Source organism: Capsicum annuum, unplaced genomic scaffold (genome assembly GCF_002878395.1).
Source record: "Capsicum annuum cultivar UCD-10X-F1 unplaced genomic scaffold, UCD10Xv1.1 ctg82233, whole genome shotgun sequence".
Lineage (NCBI taxonomy): Eukaryota > Viridiplantae > Streptophyta > Magnoliopsida > Solanales > Solanaceae > Capsicum > Capsicum annuum.
Genome location: NW_025893010.1, coordinates 5,411 through 24,273, shown reverse-complemented (window position 1 = coordinate 24,273; position 18,863 = coordinate 5,411). Strand labels below are relative to the sequence as shown.

The following is an 18,863-nucleotide window of genomic DNA, read 5'->3' as shown; positions in this document are numbered from 1 at the left end:
TACATGTTTCCAACTCATATGATATCATGAAATTCAAAAAAACATATAAAGATTCCATCTTGGTAATCACCCAATATCAACAATATGATCATCAACACCCAACAATATAGAAATCATACTTTATAATGAAAAAGAGGGTTTTTGAGATTTATGGATGAAAGGGATCCATAAATCAACTCACGCATACCTTAGAAGGAAGATTCTTGATGATTGACGGAGGAATTTCCTTGGAATCGGATCTTCAATCTTAGTTATGCAACCCTAGTTATTTTTATCTTTTAGTGCTCTTGGATGATGATCTTTGAGATGATAATAGGGTTTTAATATGTTTAAAAGCTATATATTTCGTAGGGTTAAGTTTAGGGACGTGTAAGGAGTGTTAAAAGACATAATTACCCTTAAAATAACTCAAAACGGAGTGTTTTTGGCACCTGGAACTGACTTAGTTGGCGCCCAGGTAAATACTCGGGTACAAGTACCCCCAGGACTCGATAAGAAGAAACTGACATAGCATGGCTTACTTGAATATATGACTTACAACACAATTCATAATTAATATATTAAAGCACTTTATCAAACATATGATATGCAGAAGCTTGTACATGCATGGGGATTTCATAATATCATACTAGTTAGGCATTGTTCCTTCACCTAGGCATTTAATCATACACATGGTAGGATGCAGAGGTTGCCACCTTGTATGCGACCTGGAAGCTTTACGCGACATGCCACTATAGCGGAGAAACACTAGAAATTAACAATTTCTATTTGAGCTATCTCCGCGACTCGCTGAAGGCTCTTGTTACACTGTCTCACTAAAGAGGCTCTAAGTCTTCACCTGGGTGCCAGATTTGGGCGAATTTGGTATCGATGAAAATCTTATTTGATTCCCCACGTGATTAAAAGGGTAAATCTTGAAAATAACACATGTAAAAAGGTGTATTCATCTTTCAAAGAAAGCTTCTAACATTGTTAGGAAACTTTTCAAGCTAAGAAAAGTATGGGGTATTACAATACCTCCCCCTTGATAACATTCGTCCTCAAATGAGACTAAGTGAGAGGGAAAGAATAAAAACTGATGTACATACTGAACATGCTGGCTAGAACATGATTTCATAACTGACATGACTGATGGCTTAATCCAACATATTGAACACGCATATCTGATGAATGGCTAATAAGCTAAATTCATGCATATTTGATGCATGATTGATAATTTACTTATGAGTACATGACTGAATATTTTGATGAACTGAATTTCTCATAGTGAGAATACATGTCTAATGGATAATTACATGTCTGAACTGATAAATGAATGCATGGATGAATATGCAAGGGTACTTAGTACTAAGTTTGTGATGAATACTAAACACAAAATTGAGTAAGATTAAGGAGAACTATTATCTTAACTGGAATGAATTTGAGATCGTCTTACTAAACATGTATGAGCGAAAATACAAGAACCTAACTGAGTCTGGTCCGATACATGACGTACGAACTAAACATCATGAATAGAACTGAGCCTCTCAATACTTGGCCCAAAGCTGAGGTTGGGAATTTGAGGGTAAACTTATGAATACCCTCTACTCTAAACTGGCTTTTTTATTCAAAGAGAAACTTGATTTAAGGTATAGGAACGTTGAGGAAATAATGAGGTATCTCCTCCTTGGGACCCTATGTCCCTCTAAGAATGCTCACCCTACTGAGATACTAGGGTTGCACAGGGCATCTATGGACTAATTCATGACTAAATAACTCATGCTGAAAATCTTAAGCTAAAATAAGAGAAAGAGGTCTAGCAATGCATATCATAAGTATAAAAGACCTATAACATACCCAAACCTATGCCGGGGGAATTTTCTTGATCATAGCAAGTCTGAAGAGCATAAAACTTATTTTGATGCTGACCAGTAGTAGTATTGGAAGTGACGCTCTACTGGCGCAAATCTTTTCCCTTCTGATTCCTTGATCTACATTTTCATAGCCTGTGGCCTGGCTTACCACATCCATAACATACCTCAATGCCTGCTCTACATACACATAGGTGATTTTTACCACACTTTTTGCAAATTGAATAGGTAAGTCTCTTGTTCTTACTACCCTAGGCCTTAAAGCCTGGCGACCCACCACGACTTTCATTCTCGAGCTTGGGTACTGGTGCACTAGCTTAAGATAGAGCTGGGACTGAAAATTTATGACTATACTTAGAATGGCTACCATCCCCTAACTTAGGCAGAGCAAAACTAAAACTAGTTGTCCTTGCCCTCTTATTATGCTTTTCCTTTACCTTATTTTTTTGCTCTTCTATTTACTGAGCATGGGTCATAAGTATGGCTAAAGTCATGTCATTATTCAGTATGATGGATCTGCAGTTATTAACAACGCTATCATTAACCCCTGACACAAACTTACTCATCTTGGCCCTACTGTCTGCAACCACATAAGGGGCATACCTGCCTACTTGAGTAAAATTAAGAGAATACTCTTTCACCTTCATGGTTCCCTGACTGAGGTTGATGAATTCTAACACCTTAGCTTCTTTCAGTTCTAGGGGAAAGAACTTCTCTTAGCCCTGTATCATCTGCTCTTTCTGACTTCTACTACTTGAACCAAGTATGAGCCACATCCTGCAACTGATATACAGCTAGCTCAACACTCTTAAAAATAGTCACCCCCATGATGTTAGTCACCTTCTGAACCTGATCTAGTAATTCTTGAGGGTCCTCATCTGACTTAAACCCTAGAAAGGATGGAGGGTTCATTCGAGTGAAGTCCTAAATCTTGGATGCAGCTGAATTATCCACTGGGTTGGTTGGAATGACAGTTGGTCGTTCATTATAAATAGAAACTGACTGAGCAAGAGTAATGACTATGGCCCCAAACTCCGCATGAGAAACATGATCGCCCAAAGGTTCTTCAGCCTGAGGGGCTGACTGATTTTTGTTTCTTCTTTTAGGAGGCATATTCTGTAGAAGATAGGGAGAAATAGAGAAGTCACCCATCAGATTAGGCTTGACTATCTCGCAGGGGTCACCTGTCAGTTCAGGCTTGACACCCTTAATCCTTTGGACATTATATCAGTTTAGTGGATCCACACGGCCAGTTTTACTACCCGTGGCATAGTATTAACACCCTTCCAACTGGGGTTACAGGTTGGACCCCGATTAGTTCATATTAGGGAATATCGGTTAGATAATACCTCCCATAATCTAAGATACAGTCTCAGTTATAGTCCTAATTTCGTTATTCAGTCTTAGTGTTGTTTGACCAAAGCATCTAGATTTCAGTTATTTTATAATTTTGGTTTATAGATTTTACTTAGTTCATGTTATATTCTTGGTCATTCATCCTCGGTATCTACAAATTTTCATGTATCTTTATTATTTATAGATTTTCAAGCACCCTCAGTATCTATAGATTTTCACGTATCTTTAGTATTTACATATTTTCATGCATTCTCAGTATTTATAGATTTCCACATATTTGTAGTACTAATAGATTTCATGATTTCTATTCATTACTCCATGCTGTACATGCATATTCAATTAATTATTAGTTCTGTTCATGAAACCATGCATATTAGCTTACCTCATTTACCATACTAGTACATAAAGTACTGATCGGATACCTTTTCTTTTGTGCTATGATGTGTTATATCATAGGTTCTAACGCTCATTTCCTGGCTCATGATTAGATTTATCAGATCCTCAGCAGTAGCAAGGGTGAGCCCTTATACTTCGAGGATAGGCTTACTTTATTTCATGTCTCAACTTAGTAGTTAGTTAGAGTTAGTTGGGGCACGTACCATCAACTCACAAGCATTCATTTTTATAGGCTTATCAAGCATTAGAGTCAGTTATTCAATATTCAGACATTACAGTTAGTTATCTAGTTTATCAGTATTTATCAAATTCAGTCAGTTATTTCTATAGACTCATATTTTAGTTTTGAATTAAGTTATTAAAACCTTATGGCATGTTAGTATTCTTCCACATTTATAGTTATGTTATGCAGTGCTCATAGTAGGTACCAGTTTATGGGTTAGCTTGTGGTCCCTCGGGAATCTAAGCACCGTATGACGCCAAGGGTGTACTCTCAGGGCATTACAAACTTGGTATTAGAGCCTAAGGTTTTAAAGTGTCCTAGCAAGTCTTAAAGCCACATCAAGTAGAGTCTTGTACATGGGTGTGTAGCACGCCACACTTATGGATGAGAGGCTACAAGGCGTTTAGGAAAAAGTTTTCCTTTTGTCAATATTCATGTCGTGCAAGTGAGCATAAGCTCAAGTTAAACTCCTTGTCAAATACATTTCATTCTTCCATTTATAGAACATACCTCCCAAGAAGAATGAAAGAAGAACAGAAAACCAGCCAGCCCCTCAGCCCGTCATGGCAGATCCTCTGGAAGAGCATGTCTCTCACACAGAATTCAGAGCAGCGTTCACAACTCTAGCAAACTTTATTGAAGCACAGAATAAATGGCCAGCTATTGTTCTGTCCATCCCAGTGGCCAATACTACTAAAACCAAAATTTGAGATTTCACCCGGATGAATCCTCCATCTTTTATGGGATCCAATTCTGAAGAGCATCCTTAGGAATTCTTAGATATGGTTCAAAAGGTAAAGGATGTTATGGGGTTATACCTAGTGATAGTGCTGAGTTGGATACATAATAGTTGTAGGATGTATCCTAAACTTGGTTTAAGCAGTGGAAGGTTGATAGGGGTATAGATGTAGGGCCTGTAGAATGGGTAGAGTTTGCCAAAGTTTTCTTAGACAGATTCTTCCCATTGGAGTTGAGGGAGGCCAAGGTGTTAGAGTTTATTAACTTAAGGCAGTTCAGCATGAGTTTGAGGGACTATTCCCTCAAGTTTACTCAGTTAGCTAGATATGCTCCTTATGTGGTAGCTGATAACATATCTAAGATGAGTAAGTTCGTGTCAGGCATATCTGATAGTATAGTCAAGGAGTTCCGGACCGCAATGTTGATTAGTAAGATGGAATTTTCTAGGATGATTTTCCATGCTCAATAAATAGAGGAGTAGAAGATTAAGGAGAGGGAAAGAGGAAACAAGAGAGCTAGAATGGGTAGTTTTAATTTCAATCAGCCAAAGTCAGAGGGTGGTAACCGTCCTCAATTTCATCAGAGGTCTTCATCCCCAGCACCTTCTTCAGCCAGTCCTCCCGTACCCAAATTTAAAAAATACAGCAAGGATAGAGCACTAGGCTCTAAGTCCCAAGGCAGTGTTAGCAGTGCCCGTATGAACCCTCTATGTCAAAAGTATGGAAGGCACCATCAGGATGAGTATAGAGCGGGTAGTGATTTGTCCTTTGGGCGGTAGCAAGCCAGGCTGATGGATTCAGGAGTGTTGGGTAGCTACTCAGAAAGGTAGGGATTTATGCTAATAGGGCCAGTCCAATTAGTCATCAGTTCCATCCGAAGACCTAACTCAGCAGGGTATCGCTTCCAGTGCTACCAGTTGTCAGTGTCCAAAAAGATTATATGGTCTTCAAGTCCTCTAAGATTAGGAAAACTCCCCTGACGTAGTTACTGGTACGTGTAGGTTTTTCACTTACAAGTTTATGCTTTACTAGACCCTAGAGCTTCTCTTTCTTTTGTAACTCCATATATAGCCATCAATTTCGGAGTCAGTCTAGAAACTCTAGCAGAGCCCTTTTTAGTATCTACCCCAGTAGGTGTTTCCATTGTAGCCAGATAGGTATACAGGAACTGTCCAGTTATAATATCTCAGAAAGTTACCTCAGTTTATTTAGTGAAGTTACAGATGATGGATTTTGTCATCATTCTCGACATGGATTGGCTCCAGTCATGCTATGCCTTCGTTGGTTATAGAAAAAGAATAGTTCATTTTTAGTTCCCAAATAAACCAGTCCTTGAATAGAGGGGCAGTACCACAACTCTTAGAGGTCAGCTGATTTCATACCTTAGACCAAGAAAGATAATGTCAAAAGAGTGTATTTACCATCTTGTTCGAGTCAAAGACTCAAATTTAGAAACTCCAACTCTTAAATTAGTTCCAGTAGTAAATGAATTCTCATATGTATTTCCTGAAGATCTTCCCGGAGTTTATCCTGAAAGGGAAATCAACTTCAAAATAAACCTTCTTCTAGATACTTAATCCATATTTATTCCGCCATACAAAATGGCTCTAGCTGATCTCAAGGAGTTAAAAAAATAGTTAAAGGAATTTCTAGATAAGGGATTCATCAGACCCAGTGTCTTCTCATGGGGCACACCAGTTCTATTCGTGCATAAAAAAGATGGCCCTCTTAGAATGTGCATAACTACCGTCAGTTGAACAAACTCACAGTCAAGAATAAATATCCACTTACTAGAATCAATGACTTCTTTGACCAACTTCAGTGTACCAGCTACTTTTCCAAGATAGACCTCAGATCAGGCTATCATCAGCTCAGGGTCAGGGAATGTGACATTCCAAAAATAGCTTTTCAAATGTGGTATGGTCATTTTGAATTTCTAGTCATGTCTTTTGGTTTCACGAATGCCCCATCAACCTTCATGGATTGATGAACAGAGTGTTCAAGCAGTACTTGGAAAAGTTCATCATAGTCTTCATTGATGACATTTTTTTAACTGCTGTAGTGAAAATAATCATGCAGACCACCTCATAATAGTACTTCAGACTCTTAAAATTCATCAGTTATTTGCCAAATTAAGTAAGTGTGAATTCTGGATAAGATCAGTAGCTTTTCTTAGCCATATTATTTCTGGTGATGGCATTAGAGTTGATCCTCAAAAGATTGAAGCACTGAGAAACTGGCCTAGACCTAAATATCCAGCAAACATTAGGAGTTTCTTGGGTTTAGCTGGCTATTACCATCATTTTTTTCAAGGATTTTCTTCTATTGCATCCCTATGTCCAGATTGACTCATAAGAGTGATCAGATTTCTGTGAGAAGAGTTTCGAAGAGTTGAAGACTCGACTCACCTCAGCCCTAGTTCTTACATTACGAAATGGTTTAGATGGGTTTTTTATGTACTATGATGTATCCAGAGTTGGTTCGGTTTGTGTCCTCATGCATAGAGCTGAAGTCAACTTAAACCCCATGAGAAGAATTATTCAACTCATGATCTTAAGTTAATAGCAGTAGTATTTGCCTTAAATATTTGGAGGAATTATTTGTATGGGGTGCATGTTGATGTGTTCACTGACCATAAGAGCTTGTAGTATGTGTTCTCTCAGAAAGATTTAAATCTACATTAGAGAAGGTGGTTAGAGTTATTGAAGGATTATGACATGAGTATTCTGTATCATCTAGGCAAGGCCAGTGTAGTGGCTGATGCTCTCAGTAGATTGTCTACGGGTAGTGTTGCTTATGTTGAGTATGGTAAGAAGAAGTTATCTCAGGAAGTCCATCAGTAGATTCAGTAGAGGGTAGTGTATGGGTGTATAGTAGCACCGAATCTTCTCTAATTTCTGAGGTGAAGGAAAAATAGGATAAAAATCCCAATCTAGTTAAGTTGAAAGAATCAGTTATAGATTAGAAGGTGGAGGTTTTCTCCCAAGAGGAAGGTGGTGTGTTGCGTTGTTAGGGTAGATTATGTGTCCCTGATATAGAAGACTTGAGGCAACGAATTCTTGCAGAAGTGCATGTTGGGCGTTATTCTATTCATCCAGGGGCCACTAAGATGTACCATGATTTGCGGGAGATCTATTGGTGGAGTGGAATGACGAAAGATAATACAGAGTTTGTAGCTAAATACTCTATATGCTAGCAAGTTAAGATTGAGGACAGAAGCCTAGTTGGTCCATACAGGAGTTCAGTATTCCCATATAGAAATAGGAATAATTAAACTTGGATTTTGTCATAGCTTTGCCTCGTACCCATCATCAGCATGACTCTATTTAGTTTATCATAGGCAGGATGATAAAATTAGCTCATTTCTTGCCAGTCCATACCTCTTACTTAGCTGAGGACTACGCCAAACTCTATCTCAGAGAGTTGGTTAGGTTGTACAGTATTCCCTTATCTATCATCTAAAATAGAGGTACCCAAGTTACCTCTCACTTTAAAAGGCATTCCAAAAGGGTCTTGGTACCCAAGTCCAGCTCAGTACAGCTTTCCACCCTCAAAAATATGGTCAAGCAAAAAAGACCATTCAGACTCTTGAAGATATGCTAAGAGCATGCGTAGCTGATTTTAAAGGTAGTTGGGATGACCACTTGCCTTTGATTGAATTCACATACAATAACAGCTATCATTCAAGTATCCATATGGCTCCATTTGAGGCTCTTTATGATACGAGATGTAGATCAATAATTGGTTGGTTTGAAGTAGGAAAGGCTACAGTAGTAGGGCCTAACTTGGTGTTTGATGCATCAAAGAAGGTTCAGTTGATCAGAGAAAGACTTAGAGTTTCCCAGAGCTGATAGAAATCATATATGGATGTAAGGAGAAAGGATCTCAAGTTTGAGGTTGGTGATTTGGTGTACTTGAAAATCTCTCTTATGAAAGGAGTGAAGAGATTCAGCAAGAAAGGGAAACTCAGTCCCCGATATATCGATCCCTTTAAAATTCTCAGTAGTTTCAAAAAGGTAGCTTACAAGCTAGATTTGACTTCATACTTAACCTCAGTACACCCAGTGTTCCATGTCTCATTGTTGAAAAAGTGTATTGGTGATCCATTTGTAGTTGTTCCCTTAGAAACTTTAGATATTCAGAATAGCCTTTCCTTTGAGGAAGTTCTAGTCAAAATTTTTTATTATCAAGTTCGTAGACTAAGGAACAAAGAAGTTACATAGGTCAAAGTTCTTTGGCAGAATCAGTCCGTTGAGGGAGCCATTTGGGAAACAGAAGCAGATATATCGACCAAGTACCCTCATCTTTTCTCTTCTAATCCAGATTCATTATAAGGTACTAATCTTCTTAAGATTTCTCTCTATCATTCTTAATTTCAGTTGAACATCATGTTTATGTCAGTCGTGTATTCATGAGTCAGTTTAGTCATGCATTCCATGTATTAGATATGCATGTTCAGTGTGTAATTTTAGTCCATCTGTTTTCCCTCAGCTTAACCAGTCTCATTCGAGGATGAATGAACCCAAGGGGGAGATATTGTAATACCCCATATTTTTATAGCATAATTAAAGTCCCAATATATGGGTATTCATATATAAAATTTTTGAAACACTCATTATTTATCAGTTTAGAGCCTGCCATTGCGTAGAAAATTGAATTAGCTTTCCAACGATATACAAGTTTCAGTTGTTAAACACAGTCATTTTAACCCTTATTGAATACAGAGTCGATCTAAATAACAATCAGCAATTTCCATTGAAAATGCGCAATCTTGGCATGTTGCGCCAAAACCTAAATTGGCATTTTGTAATTTCCAGAGTCTCTTCACGATTTCACTGCATTGTGATGAGGTTCCAGGTCACAAACAAGGTGGCAACGCGATTACACCATATCATGCCAGCATGCATTTTCCCAATTGTCCCTTTTCTAGTGGATTGGCGTGATAGGGGCGCATCGCGCTAAGGGTGAAAATCGAGAATTTTTCCAGTTTTGCAATTTTAAATTATAGGTGTCATTTGGTATTTTCCCATGGCCCCAAATAAACCTAAAAACGGTATTTAACCCTAAGAGAGAATTATCTGTTAACTTTTGCATTATTCTCTCAAATTTATATCAACTCTCTTCAAGAAAAAGAAGCCCTAACTCTCAAATTCTAGGCCAAATTTCAAGAACTCTCCATCAATCCTCCTAAATCTATTATCCCTGGTATGTTAGATGTTCATCCATGGATTCCTTTCATCCATGGAATCAAAGTATATGTTTTAATTACAAATCTATCATCTTTTCAAGATTTATGATATTAAATTGTGATTTTAAACTATGAATCTCCATGAACTTCCATGAATATTGATTTTTTACCTTATTTTAATGAAATTATTGTTGTTATCAAATCCCCCATGTTTTATTATTGTCATTCTTCTAATTAGATCATGATTTAGTGTTATAAATATTGAAGTCATGCTATTATTTAAAGTTTTATACTATTCCCAAGAATTGACTTAACTATGAAGTACAAGTGTTTGATAAAATGCCTACAAGAGTGATTGATTTAATAAAAGCCTTCATGCTTTGTCCCCCAAGCATTAGTGTCATTTTACCATTATTGTTTTTGAGTCCTGGGGTGTTGAATACCCAAAAACCATAGCTTTTATGTAGTCTAGTCTTAGTACACTATAGAATAGTCTTTAAAACATACTATGAGCAGAATTAGAATAGTTAAATATCAGTCAGTTAAACTCAGAACAATCTAGTATTTTAGTGTCTTTCAGTTGGGAGTAGGATTTAGCACCGAGCGAGTGTAGGGATGGCGTCTTAACCATCAGATAGGCAGAGTCGTTAGTAGAAGTTCCTATACTCCAAAAATACATAGTCAACGTAGCTTATGAGAAGTCACCCGTCAGATTAGGCTTGACTATCTTGCTGGGGTCACCCGTCAGTTCAGGCCTTACACCCTTAGTCCTTTGGATATTATATCAGTTTACTGGATCCACACAGCCAGTGTTAGTACTCGTGGAACGGTATTAACACCCCTCCAACTGGGGTTATAGGTTGGACCCTAATTAGCTCAAATTAGGGAATATCAGTTAGATGATACCTCCCTTAGTCTCAACTACAGTCCTAATTCGGTTATTCAATCTTAGTGTTATTTTCTCAAAGCATACAGATTTCAGTTATTTTAGTATTTCAGTTTACAGAGTTTACTCTGTTCATGTTATATGCTTGGTCATACATCCTCCGTATCTACAAATTTTCTTGTATCTTCAGTATTTACAGATTTTAATACATCTTTAGTATCTACAAATCTTCACGTATCTTCTATATTTATAGATTTTTGTGCATTCTCAGTATTTATAGATTTCCACATACTCCCAATACCTACAGATTTTATGCTTGCGATTTAGTACTCCATGCTTTACATGCATATTCACTTAATTATTAGTTCTATTTATAAAACCATGCATATCAGCCTACCTTATTTAGCATACCAGTACATTTAAAGTACTGATTGCATACCTTTTCTTTTGTGCTATGATGTATTATCATAGGTTCTGACTCTTAGTTCCCGACTCACGATTAGATTTATCAAGCAGTAGCCGTGGTGAGTCCTCATACTTTAAGGATAGACTTACTTTATTTCATGTCTCACTTTAGTAGGTAGTTGGAGTTAGTTGGGGCCTATCTCATAAAATCATATGCATTCAGTTTTAGAGGCTTATCAGATATTAGAGTCAGTTATTCAATATTCAGACATTATAGTTAGTTATCTAGTTTATCATTATTTAATGAGATTCAGTCAGTTATTTCTATAGAATTATATTTAAGCTTTGAATTCACTTTTTTAAACCTTATGGCATGTCATTATTACTCCATATTTATAGTTATGTTATTCAGTGCTCATAGCAGGTACCAGCTCATGGGTTAGCTTGTGGTCTCTTGGGACTGTAAGCATCGTCTAACGCCCAGGGTGTACTCTCGAGGCATTACAAACTTGGTAACAGAACCTTAGGTTTTAAAGTGTCCTATGAAGTCTTAAAGTCACGTCAAGTAGAGTCTTGTGCATGGATATGTAGCATGCCACACTTATGGACAAGAGGATACAAGACACTTAGGAAAAAGTTCCCCTTCTTTCAGTATTCATATCCTGCGAGTGAGCATAAGCTCAAGTTAAGCTCCCTATCTAATATGTTTCTTCTTTTCGTTTACACAACATGCCTCCCAAGAATAATGGAAGAAGAACAGGAACCAAGCCAGCCCCTCAGCCCATCCAGGCAAATCCTTTGGATGAGCATGTCTCTCATGTAGAATTCAGAGCTGCGTTTACTACTTTAGCAAACCCAATAGCAGCACAGATTAAATGTCCAGCTTTTATTCTGGCCAACCCAGTGGCCAATACTACTGTAACCAGAATTCGGGATTTCACCCCAATAAATCCTTCTTCTTTCATGAGATCCAAGACTGATGAGGATCTATAGGAATTCTTAGATATAGTTCAAAGGGTAATGGATACTATGGGGGTGACATCCAGTGAGAGTGCTGAGTTGAGTACATACCATTTGCAGGATGTAGCCTATACTTTGTTTTAGTAGTGGAAGGTTGATAGGGGTGTAGATGCAGGGCCTATATAATGGGATGAGTTTGCCACAGCTTTTTTAGACAGATTCTTTCCATTGTATTTGAGGAAGGCCAAGGTGTTAGAGTTTCCTAACTTGAGGTAGGGCAGCATGAGTGTGAGGGAGCATTCCCTCAAGTTTACTTAGTTAGCAGTGTATGATCCTCATGTGGTAGCTGATAACAGGTCCAAGATGAATAAGTTCGTGTCTTGCATATCTTATAGTGTGGTCAAGGAGTGCAGCACCGCAATGCTGATTAGTGAGATGGACTTGTCTAAGCTCATAGTCCATGCTCAACAGATAGAGGAGCAGAAGATTAAAGAGGGGGAGAGAGGAATCAAGAGAGCTAGAACAAGTAGTTTAAATTTCAGTCAACCAAAGTTAGAGAGTGGTAACCGTCCTTAATTTCATCAGAGGTCATCAGCCCTAGCACCCACTTCAGCCAGTGCTCCTGTACTTAAATTCAAAAATGACAACAGGTATAGAGCACTAGGATCTAAGTCCTAAAGCAGTGTTAGCAGTGCTTGTATTGAATGATGTTTTTTTTAGAATTATTGGAGGTTTTGAATAGATTTTTGACTATTTGTGAAATATTTCTAGTAATTTACGTGTGAATTATTATTTGAGAATTTCCATGGGGATGTACATGCTAAATATTTATGAATTTTTTTTTAAAGAAAATTTGTTCTTGCAGATTTACTTGGGGAATTTCATACGAATTTTCTTGCGAAATAGTTTCATAAATATCTGCAAGAATTTTTTTTTGTTAATTAGGAATTTTCACCTCTAAATTTCCTTCAGATTTACTTGGGAATCTTCATGGGAAATAATTTATGATTTTTTTCATGAAAATCTGTAGGTAAAATCCTTTTTTTTTTTTTTGAAATTTTATCAAAAAATTCATGCAAAATTTTGATAGTTAATTGCAAATAAATCCGCAAATAACGTACCTGAGGATTTATTTTTGTAACTAAATTACCTAGGGATTTTATAAATCTGCAGGTAATAATTACCTGTGAAGGTATTTCCTTTGGATTTTAATTGGTAAGAAAATCCGCAAGTAATCAAATTACTTGGGGATTTTACCACATTATCCTATGAAAATCTCTATGTAATAAGTATTTTTCTCATAGTGTCTATTCCTTCAAATTTTTCAGTTGTGGAGTTGGCCATATATATCTTCTCTTCGCCCTGAGCTGGAACAAAAACAACAAATAACTCCTTATTAGCACAAACATGGCAAGTGGCACTGGAATCCATCCACCGTTCTCGAGGATTTTCCATGAAGTTGCTTTTAGTTAGTATGGAACACAAATCGTCCATTTTTTTCTTGGACTCGGTCATATTTAGTTGGTCCTTATTTTTCCCTTTCTTTGGGGCACGATAATATATTGACTTGTGGCCAATCTTGACACAGTTAAAACATTTTTCCTTGAATTTCTTCTTGGGTTGATTGCTTTTCTGTCTAGCTTTCTTCCACTTTTTGGAGTTGTTGTGGTCGTCTTCTTCAATATTTGCTCCATTTATTGCAGAATTTCCTTTTGACCTCTTTATATGGCTTTATTGTCTTATTTAATGTGCAGTCTTACAATAAGATATTTGACTGTCATCTTCTTTTATTTATGTTTCAAGTAGTTCTTGAAGTCTTTCTATATAGGTGGTAACTTTTCTATTATTGTCGCGACTTGAAATGCCTTTTTCACAACCATACCTATAATAAAGTTTATGTGAACATTAATAACATTTTTAACATGTTCAACAAACGTACTCATTAAAATCATACCTTCCACTAGGAGATCGTGGATGATTACTTGCAGTTCCTGGACTTGAGATACAACAAATTTGCTATTAATCATTTTAAACTCTAGGAATCTTGCAATGAAGAACTTTTTGGTTCCCGCATCTTCAGTCTTGTATTTTCTTTTATCAGCGCCCTCCACAACTCATTTTCCATCTTTATTCCACTATACACATCGTATAGTTCATCTTGGAGGCCATTTAGAATGTAATTCCTGCATAGAAATCTAAGTGTTTCCACGCCTACATAACGACAAATTTCTCCTGGTCCAAAACTCCTTTGGGCACCTTTGGAGATTCTTCACATTTAAATTATTGAAGACATAAAGTTGTAAGGTAGAAGAACATCTTCTGTTTCCACCTTTTGAAATCAACACCCGGGAATTTTTTGCGTTTCTCCACTAGTGCCATTGCCTGTGGAGCACTCGTATGAATCGTTGTGGTAACATTAGTCGTTGTCACAATCATTGCAGTATCATTCACTTGACTACCAGTAGTCATTTTTCTGTCACAAAAGGACAATAAATTTTAGTATATCAAAATACTACTTATAAAGTTGCAGCAACTTTAAATACCCTTTACTTCTAGTTTAACGATGAAGTTTTTATGATTTTCAATCGTCAACCGAGTGATCTTTAACTTGTGATGAAGATTTTATTTCTTCAAACCACTACTTAAGTTCAATCAGAGTAGAAATCTTAAAACTTTAATCTCCAGAAACCAAACAATACAGATTATGAAAAAAAAACTTTAGTGAAAAGAAAATTTCACCAAACAAGCAACAAAAATTATTTTTTTACTCCAATTTATTTCCTTGATATTGTTATTTTTTGGTATACAAAAATCGGTATTTTGGCAAAACAATTTCAACACAAGTTCAAGAATAAATCAATAACACTTATGAAGTTTCCAACACCTTCAACACAAGATAAAAAAAACGACCTTTCAAAGAAGTGTATTTTGAGTATTTTAACGAAAATTAGATGAACCAGAAAAAGCCAAGTCCTCCGAATTCACGGAGTGTACTAAAGGAAATAACTCCCCTCAAGTACCTGAGGTTGCGGAATTTTTCTCCTATGATAAAATGACTTAACAATCCGATTGTAGTGGTACCTCAAACAATCGGATTCTCTTCGAGCTCACTCAACAGTTAGATGATCACACGGAGTATTTTAGAAGAAAAGAAATTTTTTCAAGTGCATAAAAATTTGTATTAAACCTGTAAAAAAATACAGGTTTATATAGCCATTAAGTTCCCCTTTCGAACAGTGGCAATGGTTTACCCAAAAGGTATATCCTTTATGAACAATCATGTCTGTCCATTCGAAAGAGTGTGTCTTTTCTAAACAGCCACAACCATCCAAACAGTCATACCTTTTTCCAAAATAGTATGTCTTTTACTCGAAGAGTTGGGTCCTTTCCAAGCAACTTTTCATTTTTCATTCACACCAATTGAACCTAACAAACTTTTCATGTACATAAAAAAGGAAAACCAAGTATGCGTAGATTCCTAAAAGGATCGGACAACAAGGGTCTATGTACTATAATTATATTACATTTACCTAATCCTTACTCTTCACTTAACTTAATACGTGGATGTTAATGAATCTTTTGAGTTTTTATGTCAATTACATAGTAGGAGATGGATTGAAAATATAACAGGTGGAGCTAAACCACAAGCAAATGAAAATCAAGAAAGAAAAGAGCTTAAGGTGAAAGAGAAAGCAAGTTAATTTTAATCAACTAGAAAATTTTCAGCCCCATAGTGTGCTATTAGGCATAAGATAGTACAAGGTTAAGTTTGTCGCATAAATAGTGGCTATTTTGATGGATTATGAAGCTCAATTTGGTCAAAAGGTCAACAAGGATAAAAGTACCTTTTACATTCATCAAAATGTTACATCTGATGTGAGGCAACTAGTAGAGGAGAGTATAGGTATTTCTAGAGGCCGGTTCCCTTTAAAATATCTCGGATGTCCTATAACGCACTCAAGAAAGAGAAATAAGCGTTATGTTGATCTTATTAATAGAGTGAAATCTAAGCTAAAGTCATGGAAAGGGAATATATTGTCTAATGGTGGTAAAGAGGTTTTGACTATAAGTGTGTTGCAAAGAGTTCCGATTCACATGCTTTCAGTAATTGTGCCCCCAAAATGTGTCATAAAGGAGTTGCATAGGGTTTTTTGCCAAATTTTTTTGGAGTAACAAATTTATGCTTGCAAAACTATGGTAGAGGTTCAAAACACAAAATTCATTATGGTCACATTATATGTGGAATAAATATTGTAAAAAGCAGCTTCCAACTCTAGTACAATGGAAAAGTAGATCCCAACAATGAAAGTTCATGCTCCAAAATAGGGACTGAGTTGAGAAATATTTGTGGTGGGAACCTAAAGGGGGTTCATCTATTGTATGGTATGATAATTGGACTAGTTTGGGACCTTTCACACTCTTCAATTAGATATTTCTTTATGCCATCCTTTGATTGATATTGACGTATTTTTGAAGGATACAGGATGGGATTACATAGAGATGAAAAATCATGTGCCATTCCATATTGTTGATTTTGTTAAACAACATATGGATTATGTTAGACAAAGTGATAGGAGTGATAAAATTTAGAGGCTTAAAACTATCTCTGGAAAGTTTTCAGTCAGATCTGCTTGGGAACTGCTGAGAAAGAAAATGGAGGCTTCTGATTATTTCAAGAAGATTTGGGTAAAAGGCTTACCTTTTAAAATTTTTTTTTTTGGGTGGAGAGTAGGGACTAATAGAGTTCCTGTGGCTGCAACTTTAGCAAACTGGAACCCTAATATCTCTCAGTTATGCTCATGTTGTTCGAGGCAGGAAAATGAAACAATGGAGCATTTATTTTTGAAAAGAGAGATTGCTACTTATGTTTGGAATTATTTTTCTTCTGCTACAGCTATTGTCGATCCCAGAGTTCTAATTAAACAAACTCTGATAGTTTGGTGGGAAGCACAAAGTAATTCTAGACAAAAAGTAATTTCTTAAGCTGTACCTAACATTATTTTATGGTTTCTATGGAAAAGGAGGAATGTTGTTTTACATGGGGAGAGGTATTCAACAAGCAAGTTGTTTTGGGATATCACCAACACAATTCATAAATTTATGAGTTTGAAATTTAATTATCCAGAAATTCCCAATTCATGGCCTTAAATAGTCGAGCTTTTAGATGCTTACTGGCCGGAGTTTCATAGCAAGGTGGTTACATGGAATAAACCTCTACAAGGATGGTGGAAGTGTAATACAGATGGAGTATCTAGAGGTAATCTAGGTTCTAGTTCAATAGACTTTTATGAGAGAGATAATTATGGAGAATTGTTGGGATCATAAGGTATAAAATTAGCAGTCTACTAATTTAGTAGCTGAAGCCATCGCCATTAGGGAAGGAATTTATTATTGCTAGGAAAAGGAATATTCAAATATTATTGTTGAAATAGATTCTTTGGCCACGGTGAATATTATAAATGGTATCTGGGAAGTTCCTTGGAGTGTGACAATGGAGATCAACTCCATTAGAAGGCTAAAGGCTCTTTTGACAGTAAGAGTACAACACTCGTTTAGGGAGGGAAATACTCTTGCTGATTATTTTACTAACCTAATTTTTGATTTTGCAGGAACCTATGAATTTCATAATTTTCAGGAAGTCCTATTAAAAGGCAAGAAAATCATTCTCCTTGATAAGCAGAGTTGTCATAATTTGAGGATCAGACAAACAAAGGATGCAGGGGCAACATCATAAGGTTGTTGATATTGTTTAACAATGACTATAATGGACAATAATCAGAAAGATAAGTAAACAATTACTAATATACTTGTGATGTCTGAATAATTTTCAGTTGGTCACTATACCATGAACCTGGTGAGATCTTGAGATGTTAATTATGGTATGTTACCAGGACTCATGGGTTATTAGTTATGTGTTTACTTGTCTAATGATTAGTGTTCATTCACAGAAGATATGGCTAATTCTAAGTGGCGTTAGTTTTGGGGGATATCAACTTAAGATGGTGGTATTAACCTGATTTGGGTTCAATCCATTAAAGATGATATTTAAAGAATCTAAACGATCTTAGGATCTGCTGTTATCAAAGAGGTCAAATACTTTATTAAGATCCTTTTCATGAGATTTGAATGATACCTAGAAGCAACCGTAGTATCATTGCAACTTGGAGGTTAAATAGCAACCTTAGTTCAGCTTGGAAATGTAAAGGATAATTTCTGTCAAAATAGGCACAAGAAGAAAGTAAATAGAAGAAATTGAAGGTAAAATGAAATTCTTACCTTGGTTGGTACTCCCAAACTTCCGATCTGAAGGAACCAATTGAAGAACTTCGATTGTTGGAGATCTTGAGAAAAGAACCGTTTGAAGGAGTATCATTTTCATGGAATTTTAAAAAAGATGGACAAGAGCAGCTCATTAATGGTGGCAACAACAATAGTTTGGTATAGTGGATGGAAGGTCTGGTAACTTTCCTTTTTCCACATTCGTTAAGACCAGATATTGCTGGTAGATTTTATTGTTGCTTTTATGAACCGGGTCACTTTTGACCCGGGTGTAAACAATTTATTTTGGGTTTTAATAAATGGGCCAAGTAACCCAACTTTGAATGAAAAAAAAAAAAAAGAGTTTGTCGCATAAGAAAAAAATAGTCAAGGCATAACTGATGTAAACAAGATCAGATGCATTTTAGTTGATTCTAAAGGATTAAAAATGTTAATTAACATCCGTCTTTCACTCTTACTATTAACACTATGGATGTAATTACTTTTAATTATGATCCTTCGATTAAAAGATTTCTTAAATTATTGCATAATAATAATGACATTACTGGATTATGGATTATTCAAGGTTGATTGATTATTCATA

General features: G+C 36.3%; 1 protein-coding gene across 1 annotated transcript; it reads right to left on the bottom strand.

Moving 5' to 3' along the window:
• Positions 1 to 13,998: 13,998 nt before the first annotated feature.
• On the bottom strand, positions 13,999 to 18,542 carry LOC107842975. Its single transcript, XM_047405872.1, has 2 exons — positions 18,278 to 18,542; positions 13,999 to 14,474 (listed from the first exon to the last, which is right to left on the bottom strand). Exons 1-2 carry the CDS (start codon positions 18,412 to 18,414, stop codon positions 14,282 to 14,284), a joined length of 330 nt encoding a protein of 109 aa, XP_047261828.1. The 5' UTR covers positions 18,415 to 18,542; the 3' UTR covers positions 13,999 to 14,281.
• Positions 18,543 to 18,863: the final 321 nt, after the last annotated feature.